At 39.7% G+C, this 7929-nt stretch overlaps 1 protein-coding gene across 1 annotated transcript; it reads right to left on the bottom strand.

Annotated features, from left to right (window-relative positions):
- Positions 1–2592: 2592 nt before the first annotated feature.
- LOC147636848 (uncharacterized) lies at positions 2593–6537 on the bottom strand. The gene is made up of 2 exons (XM_086800407.1): positions 5848–6537; positions 2593–3229 (listed from the first exon to the last, which is right to left on the bottom strand). Exons 1-2 carry the CDS (start codon positions 6358–6360, stop codon positions 2870–2872), a joined length of 873 nt encoding a protein of 290 aa, XP_086656533.1. The 5' UTR covers positions 6361–6537; the 3' UTR covers positions 2593–2869.
- Between the last annotated feature and the right edge of the window lie 1392 nt (positions 6538–7929).

The raw sequence follows: 7929 nt of genomic DNA on the forward strand, positions 1-7929 counted from the left end.
ATATTACTTTAAGGAACAAATAGTTTAAACTAATGAAAAAGTATGAGATAAAAAATCATCCTTTTAGTGCATTTTTTCACACATCATTTTTTTCAGAAGCCCCTTTCGGGGGATGCAACACAACACTCACACACACCACAAATGTCAAGTTTGAACTTGGGTCCATTCGTTTGGGTAGAAGGTACAAAGGCTCGAGCTAGAGCCCGCTGACATCACGGATCAATTTTTAAAAAAAAAGTTCAAGTTTTTCTGGCCTTCAAATTAAACGTGGAGATTTTGAAAATTTTAGTTAAGAATCCAATTGATGTGTAGATTTTTTAAGAAAAGCATTGGCCAAGGTTTAAAAAAAACCTCTCCTTATTTGTTGACTGACTATACATGTGGTGTCATGCAATTATATTACTTGCGTAGTTTACTTGGCCAAGTTTACTTTGAATATGGACGGTCAATATTGGTCAATATTTGTGCGTGCAATCTTCAGTGTGCACTGTGGCCGTGGATGCCACCCGACAAGGGTCTTTAAGAGCCTATGGTCTATAGTGGTGTCGACGAAGAGGGGGATTTTAAAAAACGACAAGCACAATGCGAGGAGAATTTTTAAACAATATGGGCATGCATGGAGATGTAATATGACAAGATTTCCAAAGGCAAGAGGGACTCATGAGGTACGAAATTCTCACACTCATCAGGAAATACAAATATTATAATATTCCCGAGAGCCCTGATTTTTGCCTTCCTAGATGCCATGTGAATTCACGGTGAGCTTCACATTTTTTTTTAAAAAGAACTGTGGATTGGGGAATGCATCAATATTTTTTGTGAGCCTTATTTTGAAGAAATGCATAGAAAAAGAACCAATGCAATATGATAAATAATGTTAGAGTTGTTAAAGATCATTTAACATGTAACAAATCGAATATTTTTTATTACAACCATTTTATGATGAATCAAACTATGAACATCATCAAAGATCATTGTTCAAGACCACCATGCAGTAGCTTTGTGAGTCTAGAGCAATGTCAAATCAATTGGTTCTAATTTTTAACAAAACTAGAGATAGTTATAACGTGCCCCCAAATATATCCAAGCAAATGCAGCACAAAATTGCACTAGAGCAAATGTTGTCAATTGCTTCTCTTCTTTCTTTTATGAGAAGCTCATTAAGTGAACTTTCCAATGAACACTTGATTATATATACACATATAACAAAGTTTTGATGTTTTCAAATAAATTCCAATATGTTGTATAATTTAAGGTACATAATTCAATGGGATATTTTCATTTGCATTAGTTGAATGGTAAAGTAGGATAAGTCAATTTGATTTTAAAAATAAGTTGAATGATAATGTAGTTTATGCCTATTTGTAACTTGTAATTCGACTAGTTGCATTAGTTGAATGATAAAGTAATACATGCCAATTTATTACTTTTTGGTCTCAAATTAAAGCTTGAATGTGTAGCTTAGTTGAGAGCCCAAGTTTGTCAAATTATGTTGCTAAGTTACATATAAGTTACAAGTCGATCAAGTTTACCATATATAAAATTCCCTTGAACCTCACTAAAAGTCTTAGCAAAATTCATTAACATTTAAGTCAACAGTTCATCAAGTTACCCATATAAAAAATTTCCCCTAGATAGCTACACCCAATCTTGCTTTTACCCACCACATTCTTGTTAGCAGAATTGAGCCTAGTGTGTGTAAGTGTGCATGCTTGCTTTTCTTTCTAACGTGTATGTGAGTGAGGTTGTAGCTTTTCCCTATTAAGAGTGTGATTGCTCTTCTCCCTTCTTCTTTTTCTTCTTCTCCTTTCTTTCTCAAGGGTGGAAAGGTAGACATGAACTCTTTATAGCTTCATTCCCCTGCTCCACTCACTTATTTGGTGGAGGCTATGGTGGAGCTACGCCACCGCTAAGGGAAGTAAATCGAGTCCCTAGCAATTCAACATATCTCATAAATACTTCCATTTCTAATTCTCCTTCATGCAAGTTATTTAGGTGAAAAGTCCTTTGCTTCTACAATTTTGAATTTAACTCCAATAGTACTACCATTTTGAAATAAAAAGCACTCCTTTGACATTTTAGTTACTTTCGGGCTCAACTAGAGCAACATGACCAAAACACATCAAGTATGCTCGATATTATGTTCAAGATTGTGTACTTTAGTTTAAACAATTTAATCTATCTGAGTGTTTGTTATTCAAAGATGTTACTCTTGTGGCCTTTGTATGGACAAAATACTATTGAAAAAAGGGGGTAAGTAGTAATGACGTGCAATGTGGTAGCATGTAAAGCTAAACAGCTACTGTGAATCAATCTTTCATTTGATATTGTTCTTAGGTTCTTTTTTAATTTTAATCATTATATAAGTGCCTTTACAATACATGTTCTTAATCCTCAAAACAAACCTAGCATGATAACCTCAAAACAAACCTAGCATGAAAATTTACCTGGCCATATTTTGGCAATGTACAAACATTTCATTGATAGCGCCTTTCTTGACATGTTGTGTGAGAGATGATTCAAATCGAAGCATAATCTGGCTCTTCGACCTTCGGATTACAATTCAGCAAGCCTTCTTAAAACAGCATGTCACACATCAAAACAAAAGCTTATTTGACTGTTTTATTGAGTAATAGTACTCTTGAGATACTACATTATCGAGGAAATCATCTAGTACTCTTGAGATACTACATTATCAAGGAAATCATCTATCTAAAAACAAATTACAAGGCTCTGTAAAAGAATGACATGAAAACAGCATGTTACAGGGTAGGCAATTATAAAGCAGATAAATTACAAAGCATACGAAGGGAAGGCACACATCATCTCCTGGACACAGCCATGGCGACGAGGGTCCGTATTAGAGAGTTCAAGCATCATCTGGCAAATCTAGAAGTTGAGCTCCAAACACCTCCATGGATGAGGGATTCTGAAGAAAAACAGCCATCCCGCACTTGGCTTTGGAGTAGCTTTCCCAAAGCTTTACGCTTACTTGTCCCTGTACGGGCTTTTTAGATTGCACATTTTGCAGAGTGCATGCCTTCTCCAAACTTCTTACTATGAAATCATTAGTGAGGACTCGTCCTCTATTCTCACCCTTCGCACAGTCCGTGACCTGCCCATTCTCGAACAGTGCCACCATCACATCCACATTTCCTTCTACCTTGAGTTTGAAGGAAACACTCAAAGATACTTCCAGATCCAAGGGTGTAGGCCTTGAAAAAGAAACCTGCCACATAGAGAACCAAATTGTAAAAAATCATTTATGACAACAAGATCTTTCTAATTCAAAACCAATCATTAGACAATACAAACCTACAAAATGAGTACAGTTTTAAATTTTGAGGCAAAAGGAGGGGGTATATTGTGAGATCAAAACTCAATAGAAACTAAAACTCTTCTCAAGTACGTAAGCCTAACAGAGACTTTTGGGACCATTAAATACCAATCAAGGAAAAAAAACCAATCAATTACCAAAGTTCAAAGAGTGCAGCATTCTATTTCAAAACAATTCAACAAATCCATCTATTTTACATGGAAACCTCCATCTATTTTTCTAAGATTTGATACAGTAATGCCTCATTCCTCAACGTGTTACCAGACCTCGAGCAAGTACGTCCAACTGGAAAAAGGTCTAAGGCAAAAATGTTATCAGGCCAGACATAACAATATGTTTCGGAGCAAATGGACAGATGCCCAGTGGCTAAGATATGTGGATGCTACAAAGGTGCATGTCAATAATAAGTCCACACACAGAAACCCCAAAAGCTTCAAACAATGAAGACTCATACATCCTGCAGACTATAAGCTATTATATTCACACATGACACTAATGTTGAAACCCAGAGCAAGCACAATTACCAAACTATACCCAATTTCAACTAGAAATTAAAAAGGCAACTCCAGGATAATCTATAAAATCCATGTTTACTTTCTTCTGCTTATCCAGCTACTAAAAAAGGACAGTCCAGAGAAGGATTTAATATGAAAGAAAAGACTGGCATGCAGGCATTGAGCTGTTCGATCAGGAAACATGTCCTCATTAATTCTTACCATATAGTGTTGTAAACGTATGGGAGAAGACAAGGATCATGATCCTTCCACCATAGATGCATGAAAAGGAAACGGAAACGGCAATGGCCAACTTCTGGAAACGGAAACGGCTCAAAACTAGGAAACGGAAACAATGTGTGATACGTAATATAAAAATAATGAGAAAATCACTTGGGAAAAGTTTGAGGAATACACCATCACAATTTGAAATAAATAGTGAGCGAAATTGGCAGAAAATCCCCAAGCAAGCACTAGATGTGACAAATCAATGGGTGATATTTCAATCGGAGATTAGGAAACGGAGAAATGGAAACAAGAATGGCGACTTTCAAGAGGCAGCATTTCCGCGTTTCCGGGCTAGGAAACGGCTGTTTCCTGTTTTTACCTTAATGTGTTGAGCTTAGAAATGAATTTCGATTAGATTATTTAAGTCAAAACAAGCTATTTTGTTTGTTACACAATGACCACATGTTGACACCTTAGGGAAATTCAAATGAGAAGAACATTGTTCAGAAAAACTCTGCTATGAAAACCTGATGTTCTGTCTATGAAAAAAAGTGTGAGTGCAGTGCTTTAGCGCGTCTTTATGGCAACCCATAGCGGGAATATACATTGGGAAAACCTGCCGGTTAGCACATTGATTGAAAGTCTTCTTACAGGCATGAAAATTAGCTTATGCCAATAAGTCTCTCCAATTACAAACATGGTAGCTATCATTCTTGTATGATTGCTAACACAAACGTGTGCAAACGTTTGATACTCGCATACATCATCTGCCCATCTCTTGGACTTTTTCCAAAGGGTTAAAATATCCTTGACTATAGGCAGTGACAAACAAAATGGCAGTGTCCTCTCCCTGCCATGTTTGGGGACGGCAATTATAAAAGATAATGGAGTCTACAAATAGGGTGGCAGACATATGACTAAAATATTTACAGCATGGTCAATATAATTGCAACTATGATTATGGAGTTTCATGGTTGTTCAGGTACCAACTGCATACACCCACTTGTGAATTGGCATTTGATTTCCCTCCATCAAGTCAGATAGATCTGAAAAACGGCCTTCATTTTATACCTTCTTCATTACAGGCAAGAGCTGCCATAAACGTGCTAATTAACACAGACATTTGTTCAGTTAATTGAGATGTTCTCAAATTATTTCCCAGCTGTAAAGATTCATAACACCTGAATTTTTCTTTAGTACCCGAGCTTTCCTTCGCATTGAATGGTGTATTGGATTTCCCCTTGTGATCAAGGGAGGGTGTTAAGAATATGTTAATATCCATCATGTGTTGTGTGGAGAACCTCAGTGTAAACGATGGTGTAAACAAGGGGTCTACCCACATTTTAAAACATAATCGTCCCATCATCGATATGTTGACTATCTCCACACTCCTGAGAACAGACTAGATATTGGATAGAGCAACCAAAACACAGACCCACATGTGACCTGTATTCACTTATGCAATCCGGTCTAGAGGTGGAATCCTTCACCTCCCAGAAATGCAAGTAAAATTTGGGCAAAAAAAAAACACTCTAAATCTGTTAATTTTTAAATTTAAAAGGTAATGAACACAACCAACACACCCCAAAAGAAAAGAAAAAAAGCATTTCCTTTCCCAAAAAAAAAAAGACACACTCATAAATAAACCCAATAGTAATATGGAACAGGGATAACAAAATTGCACACCACATTCCTTCACATACAATGCTGATCTGCTAGTAGGGCTTGATTTGTACGGCAAGTAAGACTGAGACAATTAGGAATAGAGAACTGTAGAGCTTCTCTTACCCGGAGATCTGGGGCTGGGAAACGCGGGGCAGCCGCAACGAGGGATGACACGGAGTCAGAATTGGAGCCGATGCAGTGGGAGCGGCCCTGCACCACCACCTCCGGCGTGTAGATGCTGTCCTGCTGCAGCGCCTCGCCGTACGCCCTCTGCCTACTGCTCCAGCGGTTGTTAGCGAAGGGATCCTTCCACCCTAGGTAGTCCCAGTAGTCCACATGGTAAGCCAGCACAATGATGGGCGGCGTCGCCTGATCCTCGCCGCTACCACCAACCTGTTGCGGTCCTTGCCCTAGCTTGGAGATGAGGAGATCGGCGGGCGGGCAGGAGCTGCAGCCCTGCGAGGTGAAGAGCTCCACCAGCAACGGGCTCTGGCCTTTCGCAGAGGATCTGGCGGAAGACTTGGAAATCTCCGCCCCCGAAGGCGGGGGCTTGACGGCTCCGGGAGCCTCGGAGCTGACCTTGCTCCTTTTCTCCGCAGAGGCGCCGGCTGGAAAACAGCAGCAAAAACGAGACATTGCTGTGCCCAGCGACGCCGCTATAAATCTCAGCAGATCGGAAGGTGAGAAGCGGAATCTCTTCACAGGGGCGGGGGCGGGGGCGGGGGCGGGGGCGAGGTCACAATGCAGGCGTAGCTGGAGGAGCAGAGAGGGGGGGGGGGGGGGCGGCAGAAGCGTAGAGGGAAAAAGGGGACGGCAGATGCAGAGGCGCAGGAGGTAAGCTAGTTAAGCGCTTTGTGAAGAGATTGCCACGTGCCGGTAACCCTACACAGGCAGCCACTCCTTAGGTGGTCAAGTGTCTATTCCTTACTGGCCGCCTCTCTACCTCTATCCCTATCACTACGCAATGCCGTGGCAGGGTACCACCACCCTTTTTTTGTCTTCTTTTTATAGTGTAACTTTATTTTTTTCATTGCCTCACACCCTCTCGGTGAGTGGGAGGGGACCACAACTCTAATGGCAAACTGTGGGTCCATGTAGCTAATGACAAAAGCGTTTCTCTGTTCGAGCCTCTGAACGAGTCCGCTCGTATCTCACCCTGGCTCGAAAAACAAAAACAAAGAGTATCGAACCCACGCATCCCAACTCAGGTACTCGTCAAGAAGGGAGGGAAGAGTATCGAACCCACGCGCCCCAACTTCTTGTCGCTCAGATGCTCCCCTGCCCCTAAACTGAGGGAAAACCTATCATGAGGGGAAGGAAAGCCTTTCATACATTTTGTAAGGAGACATCTGAGCACACCCAAAAAAAATTATATGATTTGTCAAAAAATTACAGTTAATCATTCAAATTTGTGTCATCCTCTCATTTCGAAGGGAGGGTCCCACGAAAAATCGACCTTTGGATGTCATTCAAATTTGTGTCATCCTCTCATTTCGAAGGGAGGGTCCCACGAAAAATCGACCTTTGGATGGGAAAATGCAAAAGTTTCCTTTGCAAAATATAAATCATTCAAATTTGTGGCATCCTGTCATTTTGAAAGGAGACCCTTCCCATGAAAAATCGACCTTGGATAGGAAATGCAAGCCTTCTAAGAATATATTTGCAAAATATAAAATGTTTCATAGTTTTCCAACAAGCATGTATAAAAGCTGGAGAATCGGACTTGAACAAGTATAGTCGTGTAAATTTTTTATATTGTGCCCTTTGGGCTTCGCTCATACTTGATTTTTGGCGGTCATGCTTTTGGGCATTTTGATGCCCTGTTGTTTTTGGGCTTCCAAAGGGATGCTCATACTTGATTTTTGGCTATCATCATTCATGTTTTTGGGCTTCCAAAGGGATGCTCATACTTGATTTTTGGCGATCATCATTCATGTTTTTTGGCATTTTGATGCACCTCTGTATTTGTAAAAAATAATCAAAATTTGTGTCATCCTAACATTTTGAAAGGAGACCTTGAGTACACCTAGAAATTTATATGGCCGCCTCAAAAACTTATAGCAAATTATTTAAAAATTAGTGCCATCCTTTTATTTCCTCCCATGCAAAATCAACCTTGATGGGAAAATGCAAAAGTTGCCTTCTAAGAATATATTTGCAAAATATGGAATATTTTATATTTGCAAAATATGGAATATTTTATAT

Source organism: Cibotium barometz, chromosome 7 (assembly GCF_041138505.1).
Source record: "Cibotium barometz isolate CiBa-2024 chromosome 7, ASM4113850v1, whole genome shotgun sequence".
NCBI lineage: Eukaryota > Viridiplantae > Streptophyta > Polypodiopsida > Cyatheales > Cibotiaceae > Cibotium > Cibotium barometz.

Excerpts from the sequence above, each read along its gene's own strand:
- LOC147636848 (XM_086800407.1), bottom strand. The coding sequence starts at position 6,360 with ATGTCTCGTTTTTGCTGCTGTTTTCCAGCCGGCGCCTCTGCGGAGAAA. Across the intron at positions 3,230-5,847 it reads TCCCAGCCCCAGATCTCCGG|GTTTCTTTTTCAAGGCCTAC; the intron begins GTAAGAGAAGCT and ends TCTATGTGGCAG.